Consider the following 20,673-nt stretch of genomic DNA (forward strand, 5'->3'; position numbering starts at 1 on the left):
CAATAAATGCATAACATTCATGATTCTGAACATTTCTGTGTCCGGTTTAGAGAGAAATATAGTTTTTTAAGCTCTATAGAAAAAAACAGAGCTTCTTTCTGTGATTCTAATTCACTTCTATGGCAATATGAACAATTTTCTCTGTAATGATTTCATTGAAATAGTATGATATACTGTATATTTGACATTTATGTTACAAATCTGTGTGTGAGGGTTTGCATTTTTTATGTTTTTATATCATTCTATAACTTTCAGAAAGAAAAGTAGAAATTCTTTGCGCCATGCTGGATTACAGGATGTCACAGGATAGTGGCAGGGCATTCAACAAAACCTTTTCTCAGTTTGTTAATACAAATAGTAGATAAATATATATTCTATTTAAAAAATACTAAAAAATATATTTCATAGGAAAGCAGAAAATGGTTAAAAAATTGTACGTGTGCATAGTTGGTAGAGTAATTTGTGACTAGATCCATAGGACAAGGAATGAGAAGAGAAGAGTTATTAATATGCAGCTGTCTGGCCGTATAGACTGTATCATGTTGGCTTGACTGTTGAGCATACATTCTACTCTGGACCAGGAGCCATTGTTGGGTAGTGGTTCCATTCCTAAGATTTTACACATTACATTGTAGACATCTACCGACCGGATTGGAGCAGATCTAAAGTTCACTTTAAAATCTAAAGAAAGAAATGTAAGAAAAAAACATTTTGTACACATTCTCTGGGTGGGAAACAAAAGTTCTGCCAATGGAAAAAAAAAGCAAAGTCTTCAACCAGATATATCAATACATTGAATAATTGTTCTAAGGGCACTTCTCACTGCAAAGCTTACATGTATTCACTAAATCTGGAGAATCCAACAAATATCCTTAGCACTTCAGAACAGCAAATTCCAGAAAACAGGAATTGTTAAAAAATAATCTTTTATTCTCACTTTCATATTTCAGTGTACACATAAAGAAGCAGCAGTAAAATGTTGCCTTCTGTTCCAGAAGTACTACTTAAAGGTAAGTTGGTAACATAATTAAAGTCACCAGGATATAGGTCAGTTTTCTGTAGATATCAAACAACCCTTCATACACAGATGTATACTATGACAGGGGTGTCCAAGTTTTTTCTGCAGTGGGCCACTTCATCAGAATTGTATACGTGCGCGGGCCGCACTCATTTTTCACTGAGAGAAAATATGGCCTTTAATAAGATATGCAGATTAAAATAAAGTAAAGACTTTACTTTACAAAACCTTTACTTTTCCTCTCACTGGTTTCTGGGCCTAGAAAGTTTTGTGACTACAAATTCAGGATGATTAAAAATGAAATAGTTCTATTTATTCTAGGGATGCACCAAAATGAAAATTCTGGACCAAAACAGAAAATTCAGGGTTCACTTAGCCGAAACCGAAAATGACCCCCCACCTTTAAAAATAATTTGAAAACCCACACTTTTAATAAAAGTAAGTAACACACCACAATTGGACAACAAATTCAACAATATGACTTGACATGATAGGAGTGTGATTGCTAACAGTAAATGTTGGAACCTAGGTAAACAGTAAATGTTGGAACCTAGGCATGATGGGACTGTGATTGCTGTTAACAATCACACTCCTATCATGTCTAGGTCCCAGCACTTACACATCCATGCCATCACACACATACTCATTCATTCATATACTCATTCATTCACAGATTAATTCCCTCAATCACACATACTTATTCAAACAACCTTCCCCACCCCCTTACCTGCACTGCTGCTCAAAGACTTCAGCAGGGGACGCGGCCTCCCTCTGCGTGCTTTGGTACTGCATAGAGGAAGCAGGACTGGAGCAGAGTCATGTGATATCACGTACATTCACGTGACTCTGCTGGGTTCCGCTTCCTCTGTGCAGTACAAAAGACCCTCCCACAGGTAAGCAGCAGAGCTCTTGTGATCCCGGTTGCCCTGGCTGCCAATCTCACGCGGGCCGCATGTTGGACGCCCCCTGTACTATAAGAAGCCACTGCATTTGGCTCAAGTTTTATCTTAGAAGAGTTCTTTAGTGACGATGTAGATCACAGCACAAAGTTCAGAGCAGAAGATTGTGACTCCATTATTTATACTAACTTTGTGTGTAGGTGCAGACCCTCACCCTTTATTTTTTTAATCCACAAATAACATTTTAATTTATATTTACCTGGACCAAAAGCTAGAAAGAATCCCCTCATGTCCATGAGCTCATTGTCATATCCATGCCATCCATGTTGCCAGGCCTGATTACTACCATTATTCCAGTATGGTAGTTTTTCAATACTCTGGAACAAAAAATACATGAATAACCCCAGAATCCGGCCATCCTATTGCAGGTTGTTCTTAAAACATTATGCTGCATCTAGCGCAGGCATACTTGGCACTGAGCAAGGTGTGTGTGTATTGAGTGCACTCCATCAACTCTTCTGGAAGAGTTTGGGGATGCTCTTTAGTACGGTAAAACAGCTGACTTCCACCAGGCTTTTTCAATTTTACCCAGTAGGATATGGGATATTTTAAGCTCTAAGGCCTATATTCAGGTCCTGAATAGAAGGCCAAAAGCACTGTACGGAGTTCATGGTTTTTTTTTACCTCAATAGGTTAGCCATGATTATAAAAGTCTGAAAATATAGGGGCAATGTTTATAGACATGAAAGGATATGAGATGATATGCTGGCAGAAAAATGTATACTCTACCTCGGTTAAGAACCATCCCTGTTCAGCAATTATAGTTAAAGGTGGCACAAATTTCCCCTTTTTGTAGTAGAATCTGTCTGGGATGCCTTCTTTCTCATAAACATCTGCGTGTTCCATAGATTTCAGCTGGTTGTATACCTGCAGAATAATTATAGCAATATAATAAATACATAATTTGAACTTGAAATTTGGTCACCTGCAATAGGTAAGCATCAGGAACTTTACACTAGATTATACACTTTAAGGTGTATGGTTAGAGGCATGGTTAAGGGTGATGCTTAACAGGTCCAGACTGGGATAAAAAAAACAACCCTGCCCCGTATTTCATGATGTATGTGGGGTCCAAGCTCCAATATTTTTTTGTTCAGAATAAGAAAAAGCCATGCATTTGAAGAACACAATCATAAATAATTTACATATTTAACAAAGTTCCTAATATCAGTGTGGCCCATGACATCACGTAATGGATTGGGAACAACTGGGAGAGCATCGGTATATTCTGAATAATGCAAAATAAAATAAAGGTAAATCAATCATTGGTAAAAAGTTCTTTAAAACACAGAAATGACTTTCGTTGTAGACAATAAACAGCACAAATAAACCTGTAGCTTAAAGGAGTGGTGGAAGTGTGTGAGCTGCATGGATAGTCAGAAAGAATGAGTGTATGTGTGTGTGTAAGAATGAGTGTATGTATGTGTGTGTATGTGTATGGTGTTAGAGTGGCTGTGTGTGGTGTTTAGTAAAGCTTACACCACATTTCACAATAAGAACATCATACCAAGAGTCAAACATGGTGGTGGAAGTGTGATGGTCTGGGGCTGCTTTGCTACATGTGACCTGGCCGACTTGCCATAATTGATGGAACTATGAAATCTGATCTGTATCAGAAAATCCTGAAAGAGAATATTCGGCTATCAAGTCCAAGTCTACCTCTGAATGGCTCAAATGAATCAAAATGAAAGTTCTGACGTGGCCTAGTCAAAGGCATGTGTTGAATCCGATTGAGATGCTGTGGCATGACCTTAAAAGTGCATTTCATCCTCTAAAGTGGCTGAATTAAAGCAGAGGGCCAAAATTCCTCCACAGCGATATAAATGACTCATTTCCAGTTATTGAAAATGCTTGATTGCAGTTACTAGGTTTAGGGGACAATTACTTTTTCACATGGGTGATATAGGTTTTTATTAGCGCTTCAGATTCAATAAATGAAACGATCATTTAAAAGCTGCATTTTGTGTTTATTTACATTGTGTTTATTAAATTTAGTTAGATGATCTGAAATATTTAAATGTGGCAAATAAGCAAAAATAGAAGTCCAGAAGGGGCAAATACTTTTTAATAACACTATATATATACAGTATATATATAGCATTCTCCACATCAATATAGTGGCAAATGTGTTTTGAGGCACCACAACTGGAAAAAAATGAGGCCTATGCGGATGTATTTGAGATTATTTGGGTATCACATGTTGTGAGCTCATTTATGTGTAAGTATATTGAAGTTAAGGCCCACAGGAACAAAATTAAAGATATATCAGATATAATTAGAATTAAGTAGACAATGTGATGATAAAAAAGTCTGAGTCCCACTACTAAGTATTTTTTCGCAAGAACTTTGGAAGTAAAATAAAACCAATGAATGTTTAAATATTGTCTATGGGATAAGGTGCCAGAAGGATAGAGCGGGTGTGAGGTTGATCTTCAATTCATTTTCCTGGTCATGTTCCTGTTTTGCCTGTTTGGATGCCAATTATTTTTTTCTTCGGGATATTTACGTAGTATCAACCTGTATGGGTGAAGGGGTGGAGGTGCACAAACTTGATGCGTTCTGCCCAGAAACTCAGGGTTTTATGTGTATAACTTATTATGCTGCATGAAATCAGTTACCATGCTAATATGAACAGTTTCAGCCTACATCACGTAGCTGAAAACTTTGTCCAGTGAAAAAGTAGTGCCCTTATCCCTTATATAAGCAAGGGCTCAATGTGTGTATATATCATAAGAACCATTGTATTACTGCATTATGCATATATATATTACTAATAATTGAAAGTGACCCCATAATATTGGATGAAGGGGTCCTCTGGAGTGAGTGATTAGCAAACGTGTAGTCATGTCTGTCCTTTTACTAACAGTGTGAGAGTGTGTATGTGCATGTAGGAGCACATTAGTTCTTAGCCGCATCTTGGTTCTGGGACATCACCAGAATGTCCTCGGATCATTGCTGGAACCTTGAATAGTTACTTTTTACAGCAAATATGTTTATATCTCAGCCAGTTTTAATCAATTTATAATGAATTAAAATAATTTTACCTTATTCTTATTGGGAAGGGTCAATTATGACTTTTCATTTACCTGAACCTTGGTTAGTCTATGTAGTGGATACTGTATAAAAACTGGAAGTGGGAACACCGCTCTCCACTCTCCCTGTAGGTATCCTGATCAATACATTTTTCAATACAGAAAGAAGGCCCATGGGGCTGCAGTCACAGTCAAAGTCACTCGAAGTCAAGTGTAATGTATTCCAGAGAGAAACTGAAAATAAGCTTGGTCGGTGAGGAAAATGGTTTAGTGGCATAGGTGCAACATGTGTTTTCCTCACTTATGTGTTTAGAGACTGAACCCAATAGCAGCGTGCCGTGGTGATGTAAGACTGTGAGCTTATTCAACAGTTAAAGTACCTTGGTCTGGAAAGAGGGAACCAGAGCGACACTGATGTCATACTAAAAATGAGCTCTTGGAATACTGTGCACAGCTTTACAGGTTGTACATGGAGAGTTTAAGGACAGTTCCAAAAAAAGTATTTAAGGCATTAATTAAACAGTATAGCAGTTACATATAGGACACATACTTTTGAATGCTTGCCTTCAGCAGGCCACAAGCTGACCACAGCACCCCTGTCCTTCATCTGTGTGATGTCATTCATATCAATATATGTTTTAAGCTCTATTACTTTGTCCATCCAGTAAAGATCCGTCATTCCATGATCAGAGAAAAGGATTACATTTAAGTCATTCTGAAGGTCCATTTCCTGTAAAGAAGGTAAAAAAATATATTTGTATGTTACCGGTTACGTATTCTGGCCTAGGGTGGAAGGTTCAGGGGAGGTAGTCCCATTGCTGCCAAACTGGGGGCTTGGGTGATCAGGTTCCCCAGTATCCCCTGCTCAATGGGCTAGTTACAGGAGTGATCTTTGATCTCAAACCAGCTCAATTACCGACACAACCACCATTGTCTGCCTTAGAGGGCGCTGTGTGCCTTTAAGACATGGAGCGCAGGGATATGACACCATATCCAGGCCATATCCAAGACACAGAGTGCACGGATGAGGAGCCATATCCATTTGGTAAAGGCATAGTGTTATATTGAGTTCCTTCTTTTCTGTCCAGTTTATGTGTATATCCTTCTGTAAAGGCCACGAATCAGAGTATTAAATAAGAATCCAGAGGAAGTCCAAGTTGAGTAGTGAAGAGCAATAATAAGACACATCGCAGAAAGTATAAATTTAAAGGATGGGTATGGTGCAGCAAAAAAGAAATAGAGGCTAACACACTGTTTATAGTAAATAACACTGTGGATCAGGAATAATGTTTCATAAAACATTAGCAATGGCATAATCATATATACCGTAATTTGTTGCTTTAAGCCCCTTAGCACTTGGTCTACAGCTTTGGTGGCATTTTTTCTCTCCTTAGACCATGGTCCATGATGATGGCCTTCTACATCAATTCGTTCATAGTAAACAGCTGCCATATCAGAGTCACCATTCCTGTACAATCGTAATACATGTCATTTGCATATTAATGAATATGCATACACATCATACAATTATTATTATGTACCCTTCATAATTAATTTCATGCTATTAGTCCACAATGGACACTGAATCCCATATCCCTTGGTCTAAATACTACAATAAATAGTAAATAGGAAATAGTTTGTAGGGAACTAGATATAATTATCCCCATATCATTCCTGGCAAAGAAGTAACATAAGTTCACAACAAACTGTAATAATAAAAAAAAAAATCTAAGCTCATTCAGGAAATCCAATGTGTAAACTTCCCTATATGTCAACAGAGCTGTCTAGTGGTGCAGACATTGTTTACGTAAAGAGAAAGAAACTGCTTCCGTAAAGCCTTAATGTGAATTATATACAGTTCTCACATTACCGACATCTTTGAATATTGTGTACATCGTATCTAATATCTCCTGAAAAAGAGTGTGTAGTAAAACAGCATTGGTTTACTCATATGTTTGATACAGAACCGCACAGGATAAAAAAAGATATGGGAGGAAAAGGTATAAGAATAGAAACATTGCCATGACACGATTATTGGCGTCCTCTTAAAGAATTCAAATCAGTTTGAAAAGAACAAGGTGGCAAAAGGAAAGTTGATTACAGAAGTCTTTGAAGGTTGGTACTGTAGAAAAACCACAATGTAAAACAACCACACAGCTTAAGACTAACCTGGTGCAACCTGAAGTGATGGTTTCACACTAATCCAAGAACGCCTTTATGGTTAAAAGCTAAACATGTGCAAACGGGCCAAAATTGATTCGGACAATTTTTAGGTTTGTTCTTAGCCCATTCATTTTCGGGCAACAAATTATGTCCCCTGCCCATTTCAGACGCAAATCGTGTGGCATTTTTAATTCGGTAACAACATTTGTTGCCCAGTCCCCACATTCACTCTCAGTCAGTCTACCTTCTCTGCCAACCACTTCTACTTCCGCAGTTCACGCCAGGTTATGTCTGCGGAGATGTAGATGAAAGATAGAAGATAAGGAACAAGAAGAAGTGGTCGGCAGAAGCAGAGGTGGTCGTCAGAGAGCAGAGGTGGTCGTCAGAGAAATTAGTGATACATTTAGAGAGCGCGTGAGAGAGAGTGAACAGGAATAAGAGTGTAAGAGAGTTAGTGAAAGGACTCATGAATTTTGTAAGAAAATATTTTGGAAGGGTGTCTTTAATGCTGTCCAGGTCATATTTTATGTTCCTTCTGTAAAATAACTACATCGGTTGAAAAGGCCTAATTTTTTAACACCCAATAAAACATTCTGCTAATACAAAGTAGGTACATTTCCAACTATTTCTGAAGACATTGTCCACAATGTACAACATATTCAAGGGTGCCATTAATGTTGATGATAACTGTATGCACAGAGATAGATAGATAGATAGATAGATAGATAGATAGATAGATAGATAGATAGATAGATAGATAGAAAGATAGATAGAAGATTATGGGGTTTTAGTATGTAAATTTTTTTATTATTTGCAGAAGTAACATGTTGCCATGCCTTTTCCTCAATTTAAAGGCCATTACTGCATTACATCACACATGAACCAAACTGTGGGCTGGCTGATATCTTACCTTAAAGACTCAAGAGCATCCTGAACTGCTTTAGTAAAGTTAGCATCTGAGGGGTTATCGTAATATTCGCGGCAGTAATTTGGCCTGATGCCAAGAATTTCCACCTCACAACCTGAGAATAAATATAAATAATGTATATATATATACCACAAACATTACATGGCTGAGTCCTGAACCTTTACATCAGACTTTACTAGATTTCACCGGGTATGTCACAAGAAAAAGGTAAGCATTGGACTTTGATGAACTGCCCAGTTCATTCAGCTGGAAAAGGGTGCTGTAGGTATCTACTATTAAGGCAAAAACCAAGGTTGACCCCGTTTAATCCACCAATGTGCATATAACTCATCTGATCGGTAACAAAGTGTTAGTGAAGATAAGCCATTACATTTAAACCCTCACCTGGCCAATAGAACATAGAAACCTTTCTTCTTGCCTTTTCCATGGAGATCCAAAGGGGTTCCGATCCGTCCCACCACATTGGCAACCGGCTATCTTCGTTGGTTCCAATGTTAAAGGAGGTGTTAGATGTCTGATCCCACATATAATTACCAGTCATATGATGCACTTCACAATGGCGCCCTGAAGGAGCAAAAACCATGAAGTATTTATAAATGGTAAACATCATCAAGCAGTTTTATGAGGCTAAAGATTTGAAATAAATAGGAGTGCTAGGTGCGATTTCTGTTTACCATACACTCCTCTAGTTGTTCTGCTGAATAAGTTGACTCTGTACTAATAAAATCTAAAATTAATTGTTATACTTATTTTTCTTATTTAAACAGAGCACAGAAATTGTTTAATGGGGAACTGCCTAAACTCATTTGTTAAAACTACCTATAACTGTTACTGTGAGTGAGTGTGTGTTGGTATGTAGTGTTGGTGTTGGATGGTATATGTTGATGTATGGGGAATTATAGTGTGTGTGCGCAATATACCCCCAACGTCTTTCTATATCATTAGTTTGTTTTATCAAGGTCATCCTCACCTTTTGTCCAACTTGTTATATTAACTACTAATCATCTCCTGTTTACCCAAAGTACGGCTCTGGGGGCTATGATGGCACTGTAGAAATCAATACGTAATAATAATTTAAGAGACGTACAGTGGCAATGTAGCCATATTGACTATTCTCAGTTTGGCTCTCCTGGTTTATTTGTTAATAATACACCTATTATAATTGTTGTTCATGGTATTTTGATAGATAGATGTTTTAAAATAGAAAAAAGTGGAAAGACTTTGGCTGATTGATGTTCTAAAGCTGCAGGTTACAACCCCAATGTCTATTAAGGTTATTACAATGAAAAGCAGTGGGAGAATGGGTCCATTATTTTACAGATATTGGTCAAAGATAACCCATAATATACAGATAAAATACGCAGCCCATAAGAACAAAGTACCGACACTCAAATTTCATACCTGCAAATATATGCGTTAGGTAAACATGAAACTATAGTAATGTATTTGGCTAAAGCACACAAGATCACCTGCTAGATCAAGGCACTCCCTGGGTGAGAGAAAAAAACCAAGACATTTAATATCTATGGCAAGAAATTGTGACGATATTGCCAGCTTGGATTTAGGTGCTGGTAATTTCTTTGTTAAATATACCATTGCCGATGCACAGCACACATACCTAGTCCCTATTATTAATACACCACCAGCAGTGATGGGAGAATAAAAGTGACTGGCCTATTCATAAAATGAGAACAAGTCAACACATCCAAAACCTAAAAAATGTAGCTCTTAATAACAGAGGTCCAGCCAACTCTGGCAATCCACGGAGAATCCAGGCGCCTGGAATGCCTCCTGTTCCCATCAGGTGGCCGTCTGGCGCAGTATACAGAATCTCTTACACGGGTAACGAGTCCTAACTGTAAATATGAAGTAACAAAAGAAAACAATAGTAGTATTATTTCATCTTTTGCAGCTCTTCTAATAAAGGGCAGAAGAAGTTGTGTAGTGTTTTCCAAACAAAAAAAGACACGGTGTGATTTTATCATCTCAATATTATAATAATAGTCACAAGATTGTTCGTTTTCAAGAGACTTTAACCCTCTGTGGTCCTGTGAGCCCCATCAGTGCCAAGCAATGGGCCGAATTATTCTTATCCACTGTCAAATTCTATGTTAGCAATGGTCAGCAAAAAAGTGAAAATCACATTTCTTCTGGATCAAAAATTGACAACCCTGCAATAGAAAATTTGAGGACGGTAAAACAGCTTTTATAGGACCAGGAGACAGCGTGGCTGCCTTAGTTGCACAGCTTGTAGGGGCCACTGTTGGCACTATCCGGTATATAGGGCAAAACAGGGTCCTCTAGGCCCAATACTCAAGAGGGCACACTTTCCTATCTGTCCTCCTCCCAGGAGCCCAGTGGGGTCACATATCACGTCATATGTTCCTGCAGTAGTAGCAGAGCAGCTGAAGACAAAGCGTCTGTGTGAAGTAAGAGTGATGTGGTCGATGATAAAACAGACCAAAGGCAAAAGAAGGAAAAGTGTTATTTTACAGATTATCAGGGCCAGACTGGTGATGATGAGGTGTCTGCCTAATGATGTAAGTACGGCCGACAACCGTTTATGCACGCTGCAGCACCTGAGCTGCCTCTCCAGAGGTGAGTGTGTGGCCCTGTCGGACACGCCGGGCCTGCAGGTTATTATTAAAAAGTTAAAAACTGGGGGACCGCCAAAGAGTATTCTTGCTTCGGATATCATTTAGGCTGTGTAGTTCTACCGTCAAAGTCTATGTTTCTAGTGAGACCACCCCTGTGAGGGGCAAATACAACCAAGCGGCCTCTTCAAAGTATATCATCATCCCTTCCTCAAACGTAGATCAGCATGCACGCGTAAAGCATATCATAGCATTACAAGTTGTGAAAGATATACTGACATAACCCCTGGTATACAGAGACAAAGTGAAATGTACCCCCATATTTGAGCTGTTAATCTTAATAGAGATTCTAGGACATACTATAGGAATAAAAGAAATGTTTTCCTGTGTACTTAGTTGACCTGTGAAAGGTATTGTTATTATAGCAATGAGTAGGTACCTTTTACAAATCCAGCAGACTGTCTAGCGGACAATGACACAAGGCAGTCACCGCATTATTTTCAGGTTCTATACTTTGTATTTTAATGAAAATGACGGTTCATTAAAACAGTTTACTCATTATTACACAACCAATACCCAGAGGGGAGAGAAAAGGCAGGATGTTCTGGAATATCAACAGACCCGTGTGCACTGAAATACAATGGAATGATTTGTGAAAGGAATTAAGCTCATAGTGTTTCAGAGACATCCCTGTTTTTGTTCTCTATCAGGGTTTTACATTGCAAAATTACTTTTTAAGTGTATATACATCATTATAAATCATGCGTACCTTCTCTCATTAACTACAGTTAGCTCAGGATGGACATAGAAGATGGAGGGCTCCTGTAAAGTGCCGCCATTATCAATGTGCTGTCTTAGTCCCATGGACCCACCGGGATCCATGTAAGGGCTGGCTCTGGATTTAGGAATATATCACACCCCTTCTGAATTATATCTACCAGATATTACCATGCGTCCGATTTAATGTGCACTAATTTACCGCTTGAAATAAAAAAATATATTAAATGCTTTTAACGTCCAGACACACATTATGCTTTAACAGATGGTAGAGCTTATATATCTCCATTGATCATTACTTAAACTAACTTTAAAAGAGAATGCTTAACAGGAACTTCTGGGGAACCATACATTTACTTTCACAAATATAAAAACACTTATGTGTAGAAAAGAGGCCCATTTCACTTTATTGGAAAAAAAATCTATGTAGCTATATATATTTAACTCAATTAAATAAGAAGTGTTATTAAAACTTGAATTATGCAATGTCACTAGTCTTAAAATGATTTTGACATCTCCGTCTCCTTTTGTGCTCTTCCGTTTTCCAAAATAAATAAACCTAAAACAGCCCACCCATTTTTTTAAACTTAATTTTGTACACTTAACTCTTTGTCCATCTCTATGATTGTGTTGGGGCACACAATTAGAATTGTTTGCCAGATACCATAATAGCTAACTATTATCTACTTAGTGGAGGAACTGACACTTAGCCTTGTCTTTTGGGTTTAAGGTCTTATAGCAGGTAGAAACAAATGGGCAGGCTAGATGCGCCAAAGGGCTCTTATTTGCCATCAAATAGATATTTCTGTGGTATATAGTGATATGATATTTAGAAAGCTCTGGAACACGGGTGTAGGGACACCATGACAGAGGTCAGGAATAAGATCACCTTCCCGTGCCCTGACAACAGCTTGGAGCTGGGCAGAATTTGGCCCATAGTGATAAGGTAGCCTATGAAAAGGTTCAGTAAACGTTTTTCCTTGTCTTTCTGAGGGGCATTAACTAGGGATATATAGTCGTGGGTTTTGTGTCTGAAAGGAGACTATTACCCACTTGCCTTGTTTTTGTTGGTCTATCTAAGTCTGTGTGAAGCCATAGTTTAAAACGGCTGAGGTTGGTGGAAGTTAAGGCAACCTTACTGATTATGTTTTTGTGGCTGGTACAGTGCAGGAGGCAGCCGTCTGAGGTATGGTTGGACTTGTGGTGCACAAGCCTAAGGGCAGAAGTGCTTTTGGATGCCGGTAGTCTCCACGGGTGGAGCAGAGTTACGCCCCTACAGTTTATGTGGTTATGTGGTTGAATTATGTTATTGTTATTCTATGGTAAAGTATTATCTGTAATGAATTCATTAATTGCATTATTTATTGTGATGTTATTTGGGTCGTGGTTTGGGGAAGTTTACTTAAGAACTGTGACCAATACATTTTATTCACATTATTTAATCAGTAACATTTGGGTGTGTTTTGGGTCATGGGGAGGCTGTGAAACCACTCCTAAAAATAGTGTAAAAACCAGATTAACTACTGGACTGTCCATTCTTTTAAACAGGGCCATCCTCACCTTTTCCAAAAGTGATTCACTTCTTGCTATGTTCTGTTTACCCATGCAGCGATCTGGCGTATGATGGTGCTTTAGAAATCAAATTATTATAACTGGATAATACAAGTTTCCTGGTGTTTGTTTTGATTATCATAAAAAAAACAAGTTATAAAACATGAGGTTTATTAGTTGTGGTTGAAGACTTTCCATTGAACCCTCAAAGAAATGTAGAAGTTTTGTGTAATTAGAATAATAGTGAATAGGTCACGAGGCTTTGTGGGAGTTGACCTGCATTTTGGAGGCTGAATGTGAAGATGGAAAGACTTTAGATTGTTAAATGCATTTAAATGAGATGGAATGTAGAGAATGGGATGTTATTCAAATATTTACATAGAAACATGCAATATGGCAGCCGCGGAGAACCATTTGGCCCCTCTAGTCTGCCCATTATTCCTGCTGAAAAGACTCAGACCTTAATCGGTCCTTGGTCTTGCCTTAAATATTTCTCCTGTTCTGGAGGACAGATGTCAGGGGTCTATTGATAAGCAGAAATAATATGTCTCTGCTGATAAACCTGAAACCCCTGGAGGATACGTATGCAGGGATGACTTCTATTGTTTTTTATTTTAGTACTGCCAGTTTTGTTCCCAGTTTTAAACACTGCAGACAAAGGGATGTAAATCTAAAATGGGTTAAATCTGCAGTGGCAACTCCATGGTGACCTTATTTAAAAGGGAGCCCCCATGAAAAAAATCTCATTGAGCATAAAATGCAATGTTTTATACACTGCAAGGGCATTGAGAAAATATAGTTTTATCTGATTTTGCTCCAATAAACTTTTTTCTGCACAGACTGGGAGGATTCCATTGACAGGTGTTTAATATTTTGGATGACTTTCCCTGTTTAAACGCCACACCTAGCTGTTTCTTTGTGGCAATGCTAAGTCCACAGACTTTCATTAGTTACACTGACAGATTAGGCAATTAAACTAAGCCATTCTATTGTTTATTGCAAGGCTGTATGATAGGGAGTCAGGGTGTTTGTCTAGAAGATAGGATAACACAGTTACGACATTTATAACGACTAGAAATCAACACAATGCTTTTGAAAAATGATTTTAACTGGTACTAGCAATAACAAGTTTTGGGTTCCACTTTAAGTGACAATCCCAACCACCACAAAGGAGCTTTCACTTCCCATACAAAAGCCAGGCATACTACCAGCTCCCAGGACTTGCCTTGTTAAATATGGGTTTTGACTATGTGATAGCATTGGGCAAAATAACACAGTGCCCAGATCAGAGAAGATTTTGAGTATAGAATAAAAAATTTACTTTGCATGTACATTTAAGTAGTAATTGATTCCCAGGGACCACCCAAAAAAAAGTCCAATCTTCCAAGAGAATTACTTTTGATACCTTCACTGGACAGCAGGTTAGAGCATCCTGGGGTGATTCCACCAGCTAAACTTACACAGCCTGGTCAATATGCAAGGACTAAATGGGCTGCACTACACCCTTACGCCGATCAGCCATGACATTACGACCACCTGCCTAATATTGTGTAGGTCCCCCTTTTGCCACCACAACAGCCCTATCCTGTCAAGGTATGTACTGCACTAGACCTCTGAAGGTGTGCTGTGGTATCTGGCACCAAGATGTTAGCACCAGATCCTTTAAGTCCTGTAAGTTGCGAGGTGGGGCCTCCATTGATGCATCTTGGTGCCATGTGATCTCCAGGTAAGCGACGCACACACACATTCCACGTGATGTAAAAGAAAATGTGATTCATCAGACTAGGCCACCTTTTTCCATTGCTCCGTGGTCCAGTTCTTATGCTCATGTGCCCATTGTAGGCACTTTTGGCAATGGACAGGGATCAGCATGGGCACCCTGACTGGTCTGCTGCTATGCAGCCCTATACACTTCAAACTGCGATACACTGTGTGTTCTGACACCTTTCTATCAGAACCAGCATTACATTTTTCAGCAATTTGAGCTACAGTAGCTCGTCTATTGGATTTGACAACACTGGCCAGCCTTCACCCCCTACATGCATCAATGAGCCTTTTCCTCCCTTGGAACACTTTTGATAGGTACTGACCACTGCAGACCAGGGACACCCTACAAGAGCTGCAGTTTTGGAGATGCTCTGACCCATCTAGCCATCACAATTTGGCCCTTGTGTCAAAGTCACTCAGATCCTTACTGTTTTCCTGCTTCGAACACATCAACTTTGAGGATTAAATGTTCTCTTGCTGCCTGATATATCACAGCCACTGACAGATTCCATGATAACTAGATTATCAGTGTTATGCACTTCACCTGTCAGTGGTCATAATGTTATGGCTGATTGGTGTATTTACACTGTATGCAGGTAATAGGAAGACATTGTTTACGGATGCCGAGCGACTATTACCAAACAGAATACACATATTGTGTGGCAATATGTTTTATTAAATATACAGTTCCTGATTTTTTGTTTTTGAGAGCTGGTTAGGTCAGTAATATCCCAGGTGTTGGCACAGTATTATATAAAGCAAAAAAAGATGATGCTGACATTTCACAGTCCAAACATCAGAACTTTGAGAGCCTTGAGAATCGGCAAACATCAACAAAATTGGTTGGAAGCATCCCGTTCTATTTAATCATTAGAAATGTAACATTTTACAGAACAGTTGTCCAGAGAATTCCCCTAGTACAGGGGGGTCCAACTCTCGTCCGCCCCTTTGAAGATGCGACGTGATACTCAAGGGGCGGGCTCACATGGAAGAGTTCCTCGTGATGGGGAGAAGAGCATGTCGGGGGAGAGCGGTCTGCAGGGGAAGAAGCCAGCAAAAAAAGTAAGTATTTAAAAAAAATACTTGGGGTGATAGGTGGAAGGGGACCCATATTCAAAGGGGGGATGCCTTGGGGCAACAATTTAATAATACAAAAGGGGGCTTGAGGGGTGAGTGGGTGGCTGTTTCCAATACACATGGGTATGTACATTAACCAGTACAAAAGGGGGTGGGGGCATCAATACACAAGGGAGGGGGACTGGCTGGGGGCATTACATAAAAATCAATACAAAAGGGTGTGGGGCATAAAAGCGCAAAGAGAGCTGGCTGTGGGCACAAATGCACATGGGACAATACACAAGGGTGTGTGTGAGGGGTACATTAATACTAAAGGGGGGCCTGGCTGGGGCATCAATACACAAGGGGGCAAACACACAAACAACAATGCAGTGTGGAAAGCATTTTTTGTGCTTTGTGTAGTTAAAACTATCTTGATGCAGGTGTCGGTGTGGGAGAGCCTGTCCTGGCGTGTGTGTCCGGCTGTCAGTGTGGCAGAGCCTGTCCTGGTGTGTGTGTGTTTGAACCGTGTTAGTGTGGCTGAGCCTGTCCTGGTGTGTGTGTTTGGGTGTCGGTGTGGCAGAGCCTGTCCAGGTGTGTATTTGGTTGTCTGTTTCCTGGCACTTATTTACTGTAGGAATAAATAGAACTATTTTATTTTTACTTATCCAGAGATAAAACGTCCTCCTAATCCCCCTAATAAATCAGTAACTTCTCAGAACCCATGTACATCTTCAGTGAGTGTTTCTTGTATTACGTGCGTTGATTCTTTATCTAACCTGCTGTGCGTATCAAAGGAAAGCATTTAATTAGTGTTAGCGGACACTATACGGCAGTTGCTGCCAATCTGGTACATGTTGTCATGAAAGTTATGGAAGTGACTATAAAAGTGGTAAGAACTCAGTGTGGCAGAGCCTATCCTGGTGTGTGTTTGGGTGTCTGTGTGGCAGAGCCTGTCCTGGTGTGTGGGTGGCGGTGTGGCAGAGCCTGTCCTGGCGTGTATTTGGTTGTCTGCTTCCTGGCACTTACTGTCGGAATAAATAGAACTATTTAATTTTTACTTATCCAGAGATAAAATGTCCTCCTGAATTTGTAGTCACTTCAGAAGACAAAACTTTCAAGGCCCAGAAATCAATGAGAGGAAAAGGTTTTGTGTTATTTACTCTGTTTCAATGTGCATATTTTATTAAAAAGGATCAGTGTGTATGATGACTTTTTTAGTATACTGATTACTCTCAATCCGATCACATAAGATTCTATCTTATACCATATACCTCTCACTGATGTCAGTACACATGGATGCCGAGGAGTTAAGATTCTGTCTATTCTTTTTATTTCCAAAATCCTCAGCACCAGGCCCGTGATGCTCTTAATCCCGCCCTGCCTCCAGGGTGCATCAACCATCTTAAATCCAGCTTGTACTCACAGTGTGCTCCAGCCTTGTGCAGTTTTATTTGACTAAACTTGTTTTAAATGGTTTGTGGACTGACTTTGTTTTACTGTTTAAGTAAATTAGTATTGATAGAATGACATAAAAGTTGATAAAAAAAAACCACATACATTTCTCATGAAGCGGCCCCTAAACCCTGTTACAAAATTGCATTAAGTATCTGCTTGTTAGGCTGCCGGATTACTTTGCATGGAAAATTCCTGACCTGGCTGCAAGCAAAGCACAAATTCTCCAGAGGTGTGCGGGTCTGAATTCCAAGAAACTAGATCCTCCAAATCTTACAAACATAAGGCCTCTCAGTATGGGAACTCATCCAAGATAGTACGGAATCTACAGGATAGCATGCAGGAGGTATCTGATGTGCTATCTTTACAATGTGCGTAATAAAAAGCAATTCAGTGAAGCGTTTCATTTCATTTTAACCACATAGGGCTTTATGGATATGTTTATTTTAGCATACTTGGTTTTTTTTTGTAAACTATTGATGACTTTCTAATGCAGCATCCAATTAATGGTGCATGATTATATCAGTAAGAGGGTATGACGGGCCTGGACATGGCCAATCAGGCTACATACTTACTGATACTGCTGTTCCAGCAGCACAATAGGTGCAGACGCTGAATGGATACGAGCGTCAGCATGCTGCGTGAGTCTAAAAGTGTAACGTGTGGCCGCACATACATCATTTGGTGACTGCTGATCTTAAAGAGCGAGGACCTCTCTCAAGTCTGGTACTGAGATTGGATAGATCATATAATCAGATCTGATTTACATCACCTATAGTCCAACCTATGCATGAGGACTGTCTATATTCAATTGTAATACGATCTTAATTCTGTGTGTTCTTCTCTGTTCTTTGTGAATTATTACTAAGACCATTAAAGAAGAATCAAAGGAAATGTTCTAGTGCAGGATGCTATGATATTAAAGAGATTCAGTGATTCACGTGCATAATATGACGAAAAAACCTAGATAGTCTTGAATGCTCGTAATCTGTTATACTTCAGTTAGGCAATAAACGCATCATCTTTCTACAGATAACATGGTACAACTCTACAGGAAAAATGATGGATCTCCATAGCGCAAATATCTAATCTAGTATTAATAACCGCTGACCCATTGTGAAGACAAATAGAAAGATAGATAAGAGATGAAAAACAATTTACAAAGCTTCCGCAAACAATGCAGCATGGCTGTAGAAAGTTACAAACTGACAGATGTACTAAGGCTCTATACAGCTTAATTGGAATATCTACTCACCAGTCATTAGACTATAATAGTTTGGATAAGAAAGGCTTGGAAAATCCGGGGTCATGTAATCTACTTTTACACCATTATCCGCAATCTGCTTGAAGCCAGGGAGTGCAGCAAATTCTTTATCGCTGATGTAATCAAATCTCAAACCATCCAGCAGAAAAACCAGAAGTTTTCGCCGTGCAGAGGATGTAACCGCCAGGCTCAGAGCGAGGAGGATGAAAGGGAACGTTCTGCGCTTGGCCATGTTACTAGTTGGACGACTCTCCGCAGTACAGTTAGAGCGGCTGCCAGGGACTGCATCACAGCCACAGAATGAATGATCAGCTGCTCTGGGCGAGGGGAAGGGCTTGGACTTTGGTTCTGCAGTTCTCGCATAACTTCACTAGCCTCCTTCGTGTAACCCTTAACTGCATAGTGTCATAGACATCAATTTCATGTCTAAGATTATGTCTAATTATTATTATTCCTTATTGATTTATATAATGCCAACATATTCCACAGCGCTGTACAAGGAGATAAAACATTGCACAAACGGTGTTGCTTTCAAAACAATTGTGCCAAAACAATTATGCTTGTATTCCAAGTTTTTGCCAGGTCTTAAATCTTTCATGAAAAAAAAATCACATCAGATGCAGAACAAACTGACGAGTAAGCAATTACTGGGGTGCAGATCCCCCTAATAAAACAGTAACTTCTCAATACCCATGTACATCTTCGGTGAGTGTTTCTCGCATTGCGTGCGTTGATTCTTTATCTAACCCGCTGTGCGTATCAAAGGAAAACATTTAATATACGGCAGTTGCTGCCAATCTGGTACATGTCATGAAAGTTGTGGAAGTGACTGTAAAAATGGTAATACCTAAGACTAAAACAGTGGTATATAAATTAAGACTAGTGGCTTCTTCTTTTTAATGCCACAGTGTATGTGTTGGCATTGAAAGGGTTAGACTGTCGCTGGTGTGCTGTATTTATCCTCTCTGCACAAACACAGATTGTTTATTTTAGATGTTTTTTTATTTCTATGGTGCGTTCAATGTCTTGAGTCCTGTCTAAAGCGATATTTTTATGGTCCAGAATGTACGTGTAAAAATGTATACATTAAAGTTGTTGTGATACTCTGTGGATCCCTTTCATTTGCTTAGAAGTTGCTTTCTTTCGAGTTCAGCATTTAGACTCATCTTTGTGTTTAGACAGATAGTTGAATCACATATAAATCAAGTATTTCATACCAGTTAACATCAATTCAATTAAAGGAGGAATCCAATTAAAAAAATATTTTCTCCATGAACATAAAACACACTGCTGTATAAAGTAATGTAGCATTGACAAAAACCCATGTTTTATCTCATTATTCTCCAATAAGATTCTTATATCCGCAGATATGCAGCCATTGTTGTCAGTCATGTCACACTGAGCTGATTCTTTATGGCGATGCTAATGAAGTCCTGCCTGTCCAAAGACATATTATTTTACTCCATACCTTTTCCTCCAAGAGCTTCAGCAACCCAGTTGTGATGCAGGTAGACCGTCATGATGCGGGAAGACCGCCATGATGGCACGTACTGTCACGATGCAGGTAGACCTTCACGATGCAGGTAGACCTTCACGATGCAGGTAGACCTTCACGATGCAGGTAGACTGTCACGATGTAGGTAGACTGTCACGATGGCAGGTACTGTCACGATGCAGGTAGACTGTTACGATGGCAGGTAGACTTTCATGATGGCAGGTAGACCGTCACGATGCAGGTAGACCGTCACGATGCAGGTAGACCGTCATGATGCAGCCACTAGGTGAATAACAGAGCAGTGTCTCCCATCCTGTCTTCTTTTTTTACTTTTTTAACTAACCACTCATTTTATATCCCTTTCCCTCTTTAAACTCCATCTTTTGCATGTTGTTTTCTGTTTTTAATCTAATTACCCTCTCTTGTCTAACCACATAATGAAACCAGGTTTTAATTGAACTCTGATCTGTCTGCTGATCTATTGGTCCTGCTGCTCATGTGCCCCTTCTTCTTCTCCCCATCTCTCTGTGCCTGGGGTTAGATGTAGAATCATGTCCCGTCAAGGTATCCCACTTGGAAAACCATTAATATAAGCTCAGATGACATCCTATGTT

General features: G+C 39.3%; 1 protein-coding gene across 1 annotated transcript; it reads right to left on the bottom strand.

Moving 5' to 3' along the window:
- Positions 1-466: 466 nt before the first annotated feature.
- LOC149285564 (glycerophosphocholine cholinephosphodiesterase ENPP6-like) lies at positions 467-18,796 on the bottom strand. The gene is made up of 8 exons (XM_089495169.1): positions 18,556-18,796; positions 8,485-8,664; positions 8,083-8,194; positions 6,336-6,477; positions 5,560-5,739; positions 2,707-2,844; positions 2,177-2,294; positions 467-681 (listed from the first exon to the last, which is right to left on the bottom strand). The coding sequence occupies exons 1-8, from the start codon at positions 18,794-18,796 to the stop codon at positions 467-469; spliced, it is 1,326 nt and encodes a 441-aa protein (XP_089351295.1).
- Between the last annotated feature and the right edge of the window lie 1,877 nt (positions 18,797-20,673).

Source organism: Sceloporus occidentalis, unplaced genomic scaffold (genome assembly GCF_023333645.1).
Source record: "Sceloporus occidentalis isolate IW3139 unplaced genomic scaffold, rSceOcc1.0.p SCAF_77, whole genome shotgun sequence".
In the NCBI taxonomy this organism is placed as follows: domain Eukaryota; kingdom Metazoa; phylum Chordata; class Lepidosauria; order Squamata; family Phrynosomatidae; genus Sceloporus; species Sceloporus occidentalis.

Excerpts from the sequence above, each read along its gene's own strand:
- LOC149285564 (XM_089495169.1), bottom strand. The coding sequence starts at position 18,796 with ATGGCCAAGCGCAGAACGTTCCCTTTCATCCTCCTCGCTCTGAGCCTG. Across the intron at positions 8,195-8,484 it reads TTCTATGTTCTATTGGCCAG|GTTGTGAGGTGGAAATTCTT; the intron begins GTGAGGGTTTAA and ends ATTTATTCTCAG. Across the intron at positions 2,295-2,706 it reads AGGGATGGTTCTTAACCGAG|AGTATTGAAAAACTACCATA; the intron begins GTAGAGTATACA and ends TTTTTGTTCCAG.